This window comes from Notothenia rossii (assembly GCF_949606895.1).
Source record: "Notothenia rossii genome assembly, chromosome: 8".
Lineage (NCBI taxonomy): Eukaryota > Metazoa > Chordata > Actinopteri > Perciformes > Nototheniidae > Notothenia > Notothenia rossii.
The window spans coordinates 50,989,207-51,005,445 of NC_136906.1; the positions used below are offsets into that span (position 1 = coordinate 50,989,207).

The 16,239-nt window shown below is 40.2% G+C and overlaps 1 protein-coding gene and 1 long non-coding RNA gene across 6 annotated transcripts in view; one reads left to right on the forward strand and one right to left on the reverse strand.

The window, feature by feature from the left end:
* Positions 1–16,019, reverse strand: part of cenpe (centromere protein E) — a 111,196-nt gene extending 95,177 nt beyond the window's left edge. For 4 of the 5 annotated variants that reach the window (XM_079646204.1, XM_079646205.1, XM_079646203.1 and 1 more), the window contains exons 1-12: positions 15,808–16,019; positions 11,179–11,291; positions 10,956–11,045; positions 10,734–10,852; positions 10,530–10,649; positions 10,036–10,117; positions 9,876–9,943; positions 9,725–9,799; positions 9,566–9,617; positions 9,333–9,420; positions 3,521–3,650; positions 78–197 (exon numbers count right to left, since the gene is read on the reverse strand). In XM_079646204.1, coding sequence (XP_079502330.1) covers positions 78–197; positions 3,521–3,650; positions 9,333–9,420; positions 9,566–9,617; positions 9,725–9,799; positions 9,876–9,943; positions 10,036–10,117; positions 10,530–10,649; positions 10,734–10,852; positions 10,956–11,045; positions 11,179–11,291; positions 15,808–15,863 — 1,113 coding nt within the window. In that variant the 5' untranslated portion in view covers positions 15,864–16,019. Of the gene's footprint in view, positions 1–77; positions 198–3,520; positions 3,651–9,332; positions 9,421–9,565; positions 9,618–9,724; positions 9,800–9,875; positions 9,944–10,035; positions 10,118–10,529; positions 10,650–10,733; positions 10,853–10,955; positions 11,046–11,178; positions 11,292–13,139; positions 13,255–15,807 lie in introns of those variants that run through there. The other variant, XM_079646202.1, reaches the window with a different exon arrangement.
* LOC307016869 overlaps positions 1–16,239 on the forward strand; it is a 305,672-nt gene that overhangs the window by 53,142 nt on the left and 236,291 nt on the right. The gene's annotated exons all lie outside the window — the stretch shown is intronic.

Consider the following 16,239-nt stretch of genomic DNA (forward strand, 5'->3'; position numbering starts at 1 on the left):
TTTAAAATAAGAATTGTGGTGATAAGCACATCAAAATAAAACAAGACTTAAGAAAAAAAAGGAAAGATGATACTTGCCTCTTGAAGTCGACGCTTCAGGTCTTCAATTTCATTGCGATACCTTTTGAGCAGGGCCCCTTCATCGGACACCTCTGTCACATGAGGGTCGTTCTTCATTTTCTTTGCAGTGCTGGCAAACTAACACAAATAAAAAATTGTTTTTAAAAATGATCTGCTTTGATTTCTCAGTCCGTTCCCTCTAATAGTCCATGTTGTAAAGTCTCATAAAAATAAAACTTTCTGGACAGGCCTTCGACTGATAATGTGCAATGTTTAATCTTGCATAATTGTGCAGGGCAAATAAGCCAACTGTATTGCCTTTAAAAAGAAGAAAATATAACGACAAATAATAGCCCCAAGGCATAATCCTGAAAGCCGCAAACTCAAGCAATGTTGAGACGATTTAAAGTGCACCTCTCATGCTATTTTTAGGCAATAGACGCTTTCACACCAAGTACTTTGCCGTACTTAGTTCCCAGCACTTAGTACCCCAGTGTGCGAAAAAGCACACGTCCCACCGTCCGGGACGGGTTATTTACAATATCGGACAAGTAGATCTTTCAATTGACTTGTCCGGCGGACAAGTGATGTTTTTGGCCCTCATTTATTGACAAATTATTGATAAATTCAGTTTACAAAAGGCAAAACTCATTCGCAAATTGTCCGTGTCTGCCATTGTTCGTTTAGAAATGTTAGTTTTGGTTCTGCTTGTCGATTCTTAAGGAAATGCATCTCGCCGCTTTCTGTACTGTTAGACGGGGTCGGGGTGTTGCAGGACGTGTAGCCCAGTGGCAGGGTTGGGAAACAAAACTTGGTTCCGAGTAGTAAAGATTATGTTCTAAACTGTATTAAAGTGAACATGTATTATTGGGGACTGTTTTCAAGTAATCCTATATATACACACACACCGTAATTTTCGGACTATAAGCCACGCCTTTTCCCCCATTTTTCGACCCTGCGGCTTATATAACGGTGCGGCTAATCTATGGATTTGTACAGCTAACGGCCACTAGGGGACCTCCTAAATCTATGGATTTTACAGGTTACAGTCCACCACCTTTAACTCTATGGGCTCTATGGCCGGTCCGCGCCCCCCACCTTTAAGCGGTGGGTTCCAGCAGGAAAAGCTGGAGGCCGGAAAAGAGTGAGACAGGTAGCGCGCAAAAGTAAAAGTGGAACAGAGAGTGGTACGAGAGACAGAACGAGAGCAAGACAGTTTGTCCCCGTACCACTGCTGTAGATCACTGCCGGTACGTGCGCTGGGAGCGCACCGTTTAAGTTTAAAAGTTGAAAAGTTTGTGTGTCTGAAACGCTATGTGATACAGTACAGTTTACACAGCACAGTACATGTTATGTAGCTACTATTGCACTAAATGGTAACACTTTAATACGTTATGCAAATATGCAACTTGTTTGTTGAAATGTTAATAAATGGGAGCTTCCTCAAACAGCCATCTCTTTCCCGACAATCCCCTCTGTGCACGAACCCTTACATATGGTAATTAAACATTAAAACACCTGCGGCTTATAGTCCAGTGCAGCTTATATATGTACATATCAATTTAGCTGCTGCGGTTTATATTCAGGTGCACCTTATAGTCCGACAATTACGGTATAACCTTCTCACTCACACTCACTGACCTAGATACCAGCACACACACACATTCTTTTCAGCACACACACACATATTCTTTTCAGCACACACACATTCTTTTCAAAATCCTTCTGGGCACCAATATATCTGTGTACAATGTTTGATTGTCTGGGAAAGAATAGTTTGTGAGAAATATTCCTTGGGAAAGTAAAGGAGTGAATTAAGGTGCAAGATAGAAGATTGACTCTGTCCTTGGGTAGTTCCGAAGCTCTCACGCTCTGTTCAGACGTAAAATACATTTTCCCCAGAATTTTGATTCGCTTAGGAGTGAAATCGACTGCCTCCAAATCTGTCTATGTATACTGATGTTTATCCATCTACAGGGCTTCCTGTTTTTGACTGGCTGGTCCCGATACCTGTATCGCACGGCAGTAGAACTGGAAGTCCGGAGTACTCTGTAACTTGTATGGGTTTTCTTCACCATTAAAATCAATCATATTATTAATAAAATGCTCTCTCGCTCTCGCTCTCTCGCGCTCTCGCTCTCGCTCTCTCGCTCTCTCTCGCTCGCTCTCTCGCTCTCTCTCGCTCTCTCTCGCTCGCTCTCTCGCTCTCTCTCGCTCTCTCTCGCTCTCTCTCGCTCTCTCTCGCTCTCTCTCGCTCTCTCTCTCTCTCGCTCTCTCTCTCGCTCTCTCTCTCGCTCTCTCTCTCGCTCTCTCTCTCTCTCTCTCTCGCTCTCTCTCTCGCTCTCTCTCGCTCTCTCTCGCTCTCTCTCTCTCTCTCGCTCTCTCTCTCTCTCTCGCTCTCTCTCTCTCTCTCGCTCTCTCTCTCTCTCTCTCTCGCTGCCCGTTTAACAGCCTCATCTTTGTCAAATTCTTATTTTCTTTCTCTAACACGTAATGAAGTTTATTAAGCGTTTAATTTATTTATAGAAGGACCATGCATACAAAAACATTAATCTCAGCAAAGAGAAGAGATGCAGTATGCCAGATTATAGCCAATAGCTAATTTCCATCTGTGGTCCTCAGACAGGTTCATAACAATCAATAAAAATAATAACATTGCATGATCTCTATCAGTCAAACAATTTTAAAACCTGATTTAAGTACTGCTCAATAAATTAATACATAGTACACTTACATGATCTCGGTCACGAACATAATACTTAGTACACTTCAAATACACTTAAATAAAATAAAATATCTAAGATATGACAATACAGTTCAAATAAAAATTAAAAATTAAAAACTCAGATTACAGTGTAATTAATGTTGGCATGACTGGTTGCTTAATATCATTTTTTTTGCACAATGGGAAAACGAGTTAAAATCAGTATAGGTTTTAAATTCAACTGGAAGAGTATTCCAGACATGCTTGATGGCCGTAAACGAAAATGCTGATATTCCAAAGGCAGTGCGCCTCAGAGGGATGGTTAGATCTGCATTTGATGAAGTATGGAGTTTCTGCAACTCTGCTCATGGCGAAACTGAAAAAAGCCCCTCAAGGGTGGTGTTGTAGAATTGTGAATGATTCCGAATACCAATCGAACTCGGGAAAATAGAACAAGATTATCAAAACCGAAAAGTTTGTATTTGGAAAATATATTGCAATGATGGTGTTGTAATGACTTTCTATCCATAACTTTTAAGGCAATTTATAAAGAACCTCAAGTGGTCTCATAGCAGTCTTAGTTGCTTGGGACCAGGACATGTTAATATTGACCAACATTTCCTTTATGAAGTAAAGCAGCCTCCCTGTCTGTGTCCTTGCGCTGTCCTCACATCCCCGGACCCCAAGACTCGGAGGAGCACAGGGATGTCAGTATTGTTTATGATGTACAGGACAGAAAAAGGCATATTTGACCAACCTGCAGAGTACTGAGGGTCTCCTCCAGAGTGACCGGAGTGATGGTGCAGATGATGACTGTTTTAGCGTTCCCGCCCAACGAGTTCTGCAGGATTCGGGTGAGCTTACTGTCCCTGTAGTTTGTGAAGCCCCTGAAGTGAGAGAATGATATTGAGTAAATGTTTTTACCAAGCGCTTTATGAACATTTTAAAACTATGTTCCTTTCTTGTCTACCTTCTTTTGTGTAAACATGAATTGTTTAACTCCAAATAATAATAATACATTACATTTATATAGCGCTTTTCCTTGTGCTCAAAGCGCTTACAAGCAAGTAAATCAAAAACTAGAGAATGCAATTCCTGAAGAAATTGCTAGTGGGAATGCTTTATGCTGAAAATCTGACGCTAAACTGCTATGTTGAAATGTAATGTGTAAGAAAAAAAGTGAATAATTTAGATATGATGATGATAATGATACATGAACACTGGGGGCTTGAATGTGTGATGAGAAGAAAAGAAAGTGAAAAGGCTTAGCAGAATAGCAGCAGAATATTTGAACCGCAAACTTCTGAACTAACTTGATGGCGAATGATCTGTCGCCATTGCAACGTCATTTGATGACACCCCATGATACGCTTAGATGCGTTGATGGCTGCATTGTTATCAAACCTGTGAAGTTTTGGGCTGTTTGGAGTATTTTCACTGAAGTTATAAGAAAACCGTGTTTCAAGGCGAGCATTGTTTTGCCATGGCAACGGCATTTCTAGAAATCTCAAAACTGTCCCGTATATGTCTTCACGGCTGGACTGTTAGCACACTTGTGAAGTTTGAGCACTTTTTGAACATTTGCATAGGAGTTATAGCGAACTCATGTTTTATGGTGAGGAATGCGTTTCCATGGAAACTGTATATGGTGAGATCTCAGATTTGGCGTAGAGCTGTTGAGGCATGGACCGGTGATATACAAGTGAAGATTGGGGGACGATTGGACCGTGTCCATTGGACTTATAGCGAAATCATGTTTTATGGCGAGGGATGCGTTTCCATGGAAACGACATGGTGAGATCTCAGATTTGGCGTAGAGCTGTTGACGCATGGACCGGTGATATACAAGTGAAGATTGGGGGACGATTGGACCGTGTCCATTGGACTTATAGCGACATCATGTTTTATGGCGAGGGATGTTTTTCCATGGCAACGGCATATGGTGAGATCTCAGATTTGGCGTAGAGCTGTTGAGGCATGGACCGGTGATATACAAGTGAAGATTGGGGGACGATTGGACCGTGTCCATTGGACTTATAGCGACATTGTGTTTCATGGCGAGGGGTCCGTTGCCATGATTTGATGACACATCATACTTAGATGCGTTGATGGCTGCATTGTTACCAAACCTGTGAAGTTCTAGGCTGTTTGGAGTCTTTTCACTGAAGTTATGAGAAAACCGTGTTTCAAGGCGAGCATTGTGTTGCCATAGCAACGGCATTTGAAAAAATCTCAAAACTGTCCTGTAGATGTCTTCACGGCTGGACTGTTTGCACACTGCTATCTGAAGTCTGCTGCTCTGAGCATGTCAGTTGGAGTGATTACATCATCGTGTTCCATTACACAGGTGTTTATCGTTGAGCTAACGAGCTCAGTAGAGATCAAAGGCTTCATTGTTCTGAATGAGATAAACCTCTTACATGTGAACGTTTTGTGGAAGAACCGTAACAGATATCTGTGAAATTTCAAAACGTGAAGCATGTCAAGGAAGTTGAGTATCTGAAGTGTAATTTTTGTGTAGTTTCGGGTTAATAATGTGGCCTTTTTGGCAGTTTAGCTAAAGGTGTGCGGCTGCTGCCGTGAGGAAATATCTGCCTGAAATTACAATGGGGTTTAATGGAGGAATGTTGAACGTTTTTGTCACTTCATGCCCTCAAAAAGCATTTTGTTTAATTATTTTTGCTAAATTATTTGTCATTTTTCAAGCTACGAGATGTTTTCCTACGTTTGTCATGATAAATTATGTCTCAGGAATGTAGGGTTTGGGAATTATGGCAGTTTTAAAAAAAAAATGAATGCAAATTTCAAGCTGTCCTCCACTCTAGCTGTGACATCACACACTCTAGTTAATATTAAAATGTGAAGAAAACCTCTACAACAAGGTCTGAACAATGTTTAATATCTCTAAAAGTAAGAATCAGATTTAAAAGTTGTTTTACACGAATAATGTCAGAAAGATGTATAACATTTTAAAGTTAGAATGAGGTGTCTGAGTGAAAGTATGAATGAACAGTTAGCAGTTGAATTGCATGAAGATTTGTTGAAGTCTGAAAATGTTCTCAATTGACTACAATGTTAAAAAATGTATGTATTATGGGATGTATCTCTGGAATTATGAAAGTTATGAATGAGAAAAGTAATAGCCATCGATTTCCGACCGAGCTGAACGTTTTGATGTTTGAACGGAGTTTCTGCGATGTTCAATGCGGGAGGAGAAGAGGCCCAAAATACCGGCGGAATAAAAATACAAATTTCGTCCGTAGAATAACAGTTAGTTGGAATGCTGTTAACAGCATTCCCACTAAATAACAACGGAAGTAAAACAAAATAACAACAAAAGTAGAAAGTGCTAAACTAGGTGGAATAAGGGCGAGGGGTCAGTGGATTAGGAGTTGAAGGCAAGAGTAAAAAGGTGAGTTTTGAGGGATTGTTTGAATGATGTGAGAGTGTTGGCGGATCCGACGTGGCTGGGGAGGGAGTTCCAGAGTGTGGGGGAGGCTGCAGCGAAGGCCCCGTCACCCCAGGTCCGGATCTTTGTCCTGATGGGCTGCAGTAGGTTAGCTTCAGCAGACCTGTGGCGACGGGTGGGGGTGTGTCGTTGGATGAGGTCACAGAGGTAGGGGGGGGGGCAAGGTTGTTGAGGCCTTTGAAAGTGAAAAGTAATATTTTAAAGTCAATGCAGTGTTTGATGGGGAGCCAGTGGAGGTCATGGAAGATAGGGGTGATGTGGTCGGAGCATCGGGTGGAGGTGAGCAAGCGGGCAGCTGAGTTTTGGACATATTGAAGTTTTTTTAGTGTGAATGCAGGTGATTCAAAAAGTCTGCTGTTGCAGTAATCCAGTCGGGATGTTATGAAGGCATGGATCAGAGTTTCAGCAGCGGTCGATGAGAGGGAGGGTCTAATGCGGGCAATGTTCTTTAAATCGAAGAAAGCGTTTTTTTATGACCTGGTTGACCTGAGGGAGGAAAGTGAGGGTGGGGTCGAGGATGATGCCAAGGTTACGGATGTGAGTGGAGGGGTTGACAATGTAGCCATCGATGGTAAGAGAAAATCTTGGGTTGAGCGGGTAAGTGAGTTTGGGCCAGAGATTATAAGTTCCGATTTGTCAGTTACATTTTAGAAAATTGTTTTGCATCCAAATTGTAATGTCATTGAGGCAGGTGCTGGGAGTGTGTTTTTGGAGAAATTGATTTTGTTAAGAGGTAGAGCTGTGTGTCATCAGCATAACTGGAGTTGGTGTTGACGGAGGATTTATCCAATTGGGAGGATGTAGATGATGAACAGAAGGAGATAAAGTACAGAACCCTGAGGGACGCAATTATTGACGGGGCTGTTGGGGATTTGGAGTTGTTAATGTAGATGAATTGATGTCTGTCTATTTTTAAACCAGGAGAGGGTAGTACCGGTTATGCCAATGGAAGAATGGAGGCGGGTGATGAGGATGGAATGGTTGATTGTTTCAAATGCGGCTGTTAGTTCAATGAGAATGAGAATTGAGAGGAACCAGAGTCAGCAGAGAGGAGAATGTCGTTGGTGACCTTGAGTAGGGCAGATTCTGTGCTGTGGAGAGTATGGAAACTAGATTGAAAAGGTTCATGAAGGTTATTGCGGTCCAGATGGGTTTTGAGTTGGGAGGCAACAGTTCGCTCCAGAATTTTTGACAGGAATGGGAGGTTAGAGATATATACCTGGTAAAAAGTCTTATTGAGATTCAAATCTATTTTTCAAGAGTGACCTGGCCAAGAGGGCAGCATGAAGAAAGTTATAACAGATAAAACACAGACAATACAGGCAGACGAATACAGCGGTCATAAAACAAAAATGAAATGCCACATTAACCAGTCAATATGCAAATAAAACAAACTATTATAAATTATTACAAAACTGGTACAATTTAAAAACAACTTATTATTATGGGATATACGCGCAATCACATCGACCAATGGATTCTTGTTCTCTGTCCTTTAAGATGGACTTGAATTCCCCCATAGTGATCAAATCTGAGTTTCAGCTCCTTCTAGGGCTGGGCGATATGGTCTCTAAATGATATCGCGATATTTACTGACTATATCGCGATATACGATATATATCGCGATATTCTGAAATGTCCACTAAAAAAAAAAAAAAAGTAATCCCTGCAACATATGTCTGCATTAAAAAAAAATCGATTAATAATGAAGAAAATTAACACATTTGTTGCAATAGTAATTTATGCACTAACTACATTACTACTTGTACTACAACATTTGAATCATCAGTTCTTCCTCATTTTCCTCAATTGTTCATATTTGGTTTATGAAAATAATGATATTGTGGTCATTGTTCAAAAATGTCTGCTATTATGAGTATTATTATTATTAGTAGTATAATGCGCTTTCTGTCTTCCTGTCATTATCAGGAATTAGACATGTAATGGCTATGTATTAGATTAGATTAGAACCTTCATTCTCTTAAACTGCTGGGACATTTCCCTATAGCCAATACCTTTTATATTTTCTACTCTTCACTTACTTGTCAGCATAGGTCAGTATTGATGTACAGAGCCGACAGAAGACCTTGTTTATATTGGCATCATATTGAGAGGTGCAGTGATGCGTCCTAAAACCAGGAAGTAAGCTGCTGGTTCCCTCGACAAAAAAGCAATGGGATTTCTCCATAGGGTTTTGGAAAATAGCTGGAAATAAGGTCTGTGGAAAACAAACCTGTTTGATAAATGCACGTTTTGTTCAGCCGGATAATCTCCACATGTCTACCCTACTTTTATAATTTTCCGAATCATAAATCTAATCGATAGATTATAAAAGGGTTTTAGGACGCGTCACTGCACCACTAGAAAACAACTCCATCCATCGATCAAGCTGGCTGAAACTTTCTCTCCCTCTTCTTCTCATGCTCCCCCCTGTCACTCTCCTTTAACTCCTCCGGTGACTTTCTTTTATTTGAAGATAGTTTTTTGCCCAGCGCTCACGGGCAAACGGGAGCCTGCTCGCACTGGCTCCGCAGCAAACAGCTGCTGCGGGGTGTCTAAATAGTGCTTCCGAGCCAGCGGGCCATTTATAATGTCGAGCCCTGCTCTCTGTCACTGTGCATGTGTGTAATGTTTGTGTGCAAGTTAGAAGGGGCCTGCGTGTGTGCCTGCGTGTGTGACTGTGTCTATGAGGGAGAAAGGAAAGCTCATTTTGGCCACGGCGGGAAATTGATTTGACAACATAATTCTCAATGTTCACGATGTGGTCATTTACGACATCGCATGGAGTGCAATCCAGGATGTATCGTGTAAACTCGATATATCGCCCAGCCCTAGCTCCTTCTGTATATTATTCCAAGCAGAAGGGGCAGCATATTTAAAAGCTTTTTTACCCAGTTCTGTTCTCTGGTTCTCACTTTAGGAACCAGCATGTTAGCCACAATATGTTAGCCTGCTTTAATCAAACAGCTAACTCAGACAGAGAGCAGTAGGATGGCGATATTCTGATATTAGAGATAACAACACAGACAGTTATTGAATTGGAAATGTAAACCGGTAAACCAGAAATGTTCATTTATGTAATGGAATCATGTTAACTCACTTCTGGCCATCATCAGTCAGCCTCTTGATCACTTGGCCCAGTGTGAACAGGCTGCGGTTGATATTGCAACCTTCTTTGAAGCGTGTGCCTAAAATATAAAAAAGAGATGGTTTATTTTGGGTTTGCTGATCACACAGTACAGTGTACTTACAATTGCCATCAGATCCATTTTGCATTTCACAAGGCTTTAAATCAGTAACTTTATATGATTTATGGATTTAACACCACCTTACCTTCAGCTCCTGTTTGACTGGCTCTCTCAGATCCAGCTAGATCGACTAAATTCTAGAAGATAAGCAAAATGGTTATTCAAAAAATAATAATAAACAGACAATGAGGAAGACAATTAACAGAAAGAAAGAACTTTCCAATAAAATAAAATAGCTCATTACCAAATGAGACACAATAATGGCTCCATCAGCATTTTCACCAGATGCTGGGTCACTCCTTTCTCTGTTTTCCAGGATCTAAGAAGACATGAATCATGAAAAATCCAGAGTTCCTCAGAAATCAACATGTACCTAATTTTGTGGTGTTACTCACCATTCGGAAAATTGTGTGTGATCGACTGCTCCTCTCATTCATTTTTGTCTTTCCATAGTGACGGTTCTCTGCAGAGGGAGAAAGCAGAAATCAAATGGTTGTTAGACACAATGCAGATCCTGAAGAAACCAGTCTCGTGTTCAGTCATCTCAGATCTTACTTTCTCCTTTCCGGATCCAGGTCAGGACTTGTGCAACATTTGTGACCAGTTCCTCCCTCAGGTCAGCCACATAGATGGTTTTCTGCACATTTAAAAAAAAGACACAAGCACAATGATCCTTTTAAGAGAAAGAAAACGATGTCCATGCCTTTAGCACTCATAGACATGAAGTATCATCATACTATAATGATGGAGGTCGGTGTGTGTGTGTTACTGAGGGAGTGTAGTACCGCGTCTGAAATTAATTGAATCAGAGGATCTGTAGAAAACTGTCTGCCCAGAACTTTGGTTATCGCATACACTCATTAAAATCAGTTAAAACAGCACTCAGTCATATAATGTTACAAAGAACAGCTTTATGTCTGAAACACAGGAAAAATTGCTTTTTGTTGCCAGATTTTTCTGCCGAAATTAGAAGGCCAAATTTAGTATTAAAATGTGTCAGAAACATTTGATGAAAACGTCATATGCAAACTTCTAAATAGCCCACTTACATTAATTGTCTCTCGGACTTCCAGAGGTTGTCTCTTCCAGCTATCAACGAGCAGATCACTCACAGTCTCGTTGTAGATTTCCATGTAAGAAACCCGAAGAAGGAACTCCTTCTTTGGACACTTTTGGACAAAAGAGAAGTTGTAGAAAAACACAGTAATTGCTTACTAAAAAAGTTATTTCTAAATATGCGATACAATTCTTACACTTTTAATGGTTTGGAAGACATCTTCCACAGCCATCGGTATCACTCCAGGAAACCGGTCACTCCCCATCATAGTAAAAGTCTTTCCGGAAGAAGTCTGTCCATAAGCAAATATGGTACCTGTGGATCAAACAGAGAAAAGATGTATCCAAAAAACAAACCACTGCAGTGAGTGTTTGGAGCAACACAACAGATGTCCCAGTATTCAGTTTCGAAAACATACCATTGTATCCCTGAACAGAGGAAACAACAAGAGGTTTAGCAATGGCTTGGTACAGCTGATTGGTCGTTTCTTCTGCAGTAAACACTCGATCTATGAACAGAGAAGGAAGGTTCATGTACAGTAGTAGTAGTAGTTGTCGTCAAGTTCTATGCAACATATCTCAAAGGAGCCACAAAATTGAGTCAAACATATTTCTCAACCCTGTACATGCTGCAAAACTTACCAAAACTAAAGCTTTTACTGGAATTCCCATCATCGCTCTGATAAATTGACTTTGCATCAGCTTTCCAAAAATAATGAACCGGCTCTGCATTCTCCGATGCAGCACTGTCTTCCCTGTAACAAAGACACACAATCAGGACATATGTGGAAACATTAACAGACTCTTCCTTTAACATTGTAACCTTATGACTACAATACCATGCCATGAAAAGTCAAAGCCTAATATCAACACGGACCAGGGTCTTGTATTGTGGAAAATAGGCTACATATAATTAAGATAATTTTGGGGGGAAATGATAGCTAGATAGATTGATGGATAGATAGACAGTTTCATTACAATAGCATCATTCCAAAGTATATAGAACAAAGAATAACAGTTATTGTAGAGCAATAGACTGGCGAAGTCCCTCCCCTTCCGGTGGACCTCCATGGGACCTTATTTCGGAAAAATGGAGGGAGAAAGATTATCTTTCGATTCCGTTTCAATTGTGCCACGAATTACACATATGATGTTTGTCAATTTAAAAGATAATTTTGCAAGTCAAAAAAAAATAAAGTGTCGTAAAACTGTGAAGTAACATGTGTGTGTGAAACGCTGAATGAACTACATCTCCGGTCTCGCAGAACAACACACTTCACCAAGATGGCCGTCACTACTGTCTTGTCAACAAAAGGATTGACTAACCCTCACTATCACCACAATGAAACACGTCCAGAAGAATGTCATGCAAAGCTGCCTGCCTGCCTTCCTTTGATTCTCTCGCACCTCCTCCGCGAGAGCAGGCTGCAGTAACGTTACATATCAGGCAAAGCTAAACACATCTAGGTTAGCAATACTACACAGCCAAAGCAACTCCGATATTGACTCTGGTTTGACTTCTTCTAGTTTGCACTTTCTTTTTGTTCTTAAATTTGCTCCGTTACATTTTTTTCTTTTGCGACCAGTAGACGATGTTGAACCTAACTCTGCCATGGTGAAAGTGGCCGCCTGTTGCTGGCGAGTCATTGAAGTACTGCTGCAATGCACGCCCAATGACGGCACGGCCAATGAGGGCACGAGATACATTTGTGCGTGCACGAGATGGAAGGCTGACAGACAGGGCGGCAATACAATCCGTTTAGCCGGGATTGGTTGTAGTTTTTACAGTATTACGGGTTCCACAGATGACGGTTTTTTATGGATTTTTTGTCAAAGCACTTAAGATATTCATTGCTATCGGGATGTTAAGAGCATGGAATATGACAAAAAGTGTATCTCGAGCCGGTTTCCGAAACTTACCTACCCCACCTTTAATGTTACTTCATGTTAAGGCTAATAAAAATGACACGGCTGTAATGCTAACTAACGTGCTAGCTACTAGCTAACTTGATCCAGCCACTCCTGGTCCTTTCATCAGAAGGGAAGCGAAAGAACGAGCAATACCCATTGCTGGTATGATAACAACCTGGTACTAAGCACACAGGCATCTTGTTAAAGTTATCTTATCTTAGCCAGCGCCATATAGATAGAATCTATCTATCTTAGCTATCTCTTAGTGGAGGAAAACAGTTATGACATCACTTGAGCGACTCTGGGATTTATAGTCTTTCTAGTTGCGTATTTTTCATAGTCTTATATTTCGACAGTTTTACGACAAACTGACTTTTTTCACATGGGAAAGATTTTTTTAAGATTGACAAACATCATATGTGTAATTCATGGCACAATTCAAACGGGATCGAAAGATAAGTTTTCTCTCTCCATTGACTTCGATGCATAATTTTTCCGAAATAAGGTCCCATGGACAGGAAGTAGATGGGCGTGACTTTGCCACTCTGCTAGACAGTTAGTTTGACATATCAATACAACAAACGGTGTTTTTAGCTCTTAAAGGTCCCATGTCATGGCCATTTCCACTGATCATAATTCCATTGTTGAGGTATACTAAAATAGAAAAATACTGTGCAATTTTCCAAACTCACATTGGTTTCGTATACAGCATCTCTGTAAAGTATGTGTATTCAGCAGTATTCACTTTCTCCACTAAACGGCTCGCTGCTTCTGCAGCTCCCCCCTCCCCCTCCGTGATTTCCTTGTTTAGCGATACACAGCCAAACTCAACCTGAACACACAAAGTCACAGCCGAAATAAAAACAATAAGTGTGGCTTGATATTGAGTAAGAAAAAGGTTTATAGATTGATAAAAGCCGTGAGAATGGGTCTGCAGAGAGAATTTTGCGCGATCCCAACTGTCTGTTATCAGCCTGCAGCCAGGGAGCAGAAATCAGCAGGACTGCCTGCACTGAGTGTGTGTGGATTGGTCAATTTGGACCAATCAGCGGGGGCTTAACGTAACGGCTCCACGGATTGGCCCACTTAGTTCCGGGTACGTGCTTTCGTAAGCACGTCGTACCCGGAAGAATCAAATGGATGATGACGTCATGATGACGTTTCACCAACGAGGCGTTTTGGGGAGGTATTTTCTGTTTTAGAGTTTTACTCGCTACAGCGTGTACTTTGAGGGTTTTGACTCTGCACACCGTTTACATGCAGAACAACCTTCATAACACACAAGGGGACGGGTAATAACCGGAAAAGCATGACATATGACCTTTAATATGCTTATAAGGATATACAATTTTTAAAAATGTAATTAAATTATAAGTTTTATTCCCAAGTATTATTCTATTTGTGATAGTAAATGCAGATAATAAAGTGAATATTACCTCTAAATTAAGTCCAAAGTTAACAACTGGCTCCACATCCATAGCTTAGCTTAGTTGAATAAAGTAATACAATCATGTAACTGTTATCAAACACTTTAAGGCACGTAATACTTATTTACTGGACAGGGTTCATACACTTTTTCACCAATGATTTTTCCATGACTTCTCAATGACCTTTACCTAATTTTCCATAACCAAAAAAAAATTACCACTGAAAATTGTTTATTTTAACATGGAACAGGGAAAATAAGGTCTGCATATGAAACATGTTGTGCCTATCTAAAACAAATCAAATAGTAGGCTTACTAGCTTCTACACGCTGAAGCAACTGTAGTCAGGGATGCAAACTCATCAGGTATGAAAAAGGTGACAAGGATCCGAGCCCCCCCTGACCCCACGGAATATCGGCTTTAAAATTAGGAATAACAAAGGATTTTAGCAATCAGAACAACTAAAGCAGCAGTGTTAATAATAACAGAAACGCTAAAGAGTCACATCTAATAGAAATATATAAAAGCATTTATTTTAATTGTGTAGCAGTCAGTTTATAATTTTGGCAGCACTGTTGAGCATTTTTTAAATGTACTTGCATGCCCCTGTTCAAGGCTTAGTCTTTCTATCTGTATAGCCACTGGTGTAAAGTAACTAAGTTCATAAAATCAACAAGTACTATACTTGGGCACAATTTTGAGATACTTGTACTTTATTTAAGTATTTCAATGTTTTGCTACTTTGTACTTCTACATGTATTTAATCCCTTTAGTTACTTTACAGATCTGGATGAATGATGTGAAATATAATCAAGTGTTAAATCAGACTTTAGTTCCACCTGGATTAAATTCACAAGCTACCCTGCAGTATACAAAGTCATTCAAACTAGCTCCACCTTTACCAGCTTTGAGAACACTTTAATGATCAATCATTATAAAACAAATCATATATATTATTCTGAAATGGACCAATCTGCACAATGACTACTTTTACTGTCGCTACTTTAACTATATTTTGATAATACTTTTCTACTTTTACTTGAGGAACATTTTGAATGCAGGACTTTTACTGAAATAGAGTATTCCTACACTCTGGTATTTCTACTTTTACTAAAGTACAAGATCTGAATAATTCTACTTTTACTCTAGTAAATATCTATACTTATACCACCTCTGTATAGCCTATGAAAAAAACTATTAGAAAACGAAGGCTAAAGCTAACATTAGCAGATAGTGACAATGTATGCTAGCTAGCTAGCTACCTAGCTCGCTCGCTCGCTCGCTCGCTCAACGATTCCTTAAATAATATTGCGACAGAAAAACTTTTCAGTTCACATCACGCTCTGCCGCTCTGCTCTGAACACCTGAACGGCCCGTTCTAACAGCTGTTCACCAGCGGTGCAGTCTGTGCCACAGTGACTCCGCACAGTTAACGAACGCACCGTAGATAATGTAGCTGACCCTCATGCCGGAGCAGCAGAGTTCAGCCGGCCCGACAGGCATCAAGACTCGAGCACACAGCTCGCGCTTCATATATTAAAAAATAACACCATGCGCGTCATGATGGCACATAACAGCTCGCGACCGCAGATTATTTCGGCGATTAGATAAAATGTACATTATATTTGACGCAACTTTAGTTACATTTCCATGACTTTTCCAAAACTTTGGGAAAAATATTGTTTTCCATAACTTTTCCAGGGCCTGGAATTTGCATTTTGAATTTCCATGACTTTTCCAGGTTTTCAATGACCGTACGAACCCTGACTGGAACAAAATACTTGTATTTTACGTCCAACTGTAGCTAACGAATGAATGAAATGAAAAACCAAACAGTAACATTAGCATGCATTAGCATTAACGCTCCATAACCTACCGTTAGCTCCAAACTTGTATTTTATTAATGCTAACTTAGCTGTTGGCGGCAGACTTACCTTGGAATAAGTGGACGGACCCGAACACATACTTTTACAGCAGACTCCTCTGCCATTGTTCTTTGTAATAGTAAGTGAACTGTCCAAACTTAAATTGGAAGGCAAACTAATACATCCCTCATAAATGCCAAAAAAAACACCTGAAGACGCATAAACGGACACTAGTGGACTCAAATGTGAATGCCTCCCTCAGTTTCAAAAGAAAACCGTCACTGGATTTAAAATCTCCCACTTTGTTTTGATTGGTCAACGTCATCGGGTGGACAAATCCAAATGAGGATGTGAACTGAGGATGTTGGTTTAAGTGAGATTTTCATTTATTTAAAAAGAAATCTATTTTGACAAAAATGTTTTAAATAGGCAAATTGGTGTCAAAGGGAAAACAAGTTTTTCTTACTTCAATTTGTGCACCAAAAAGTCAAGTAAATATGG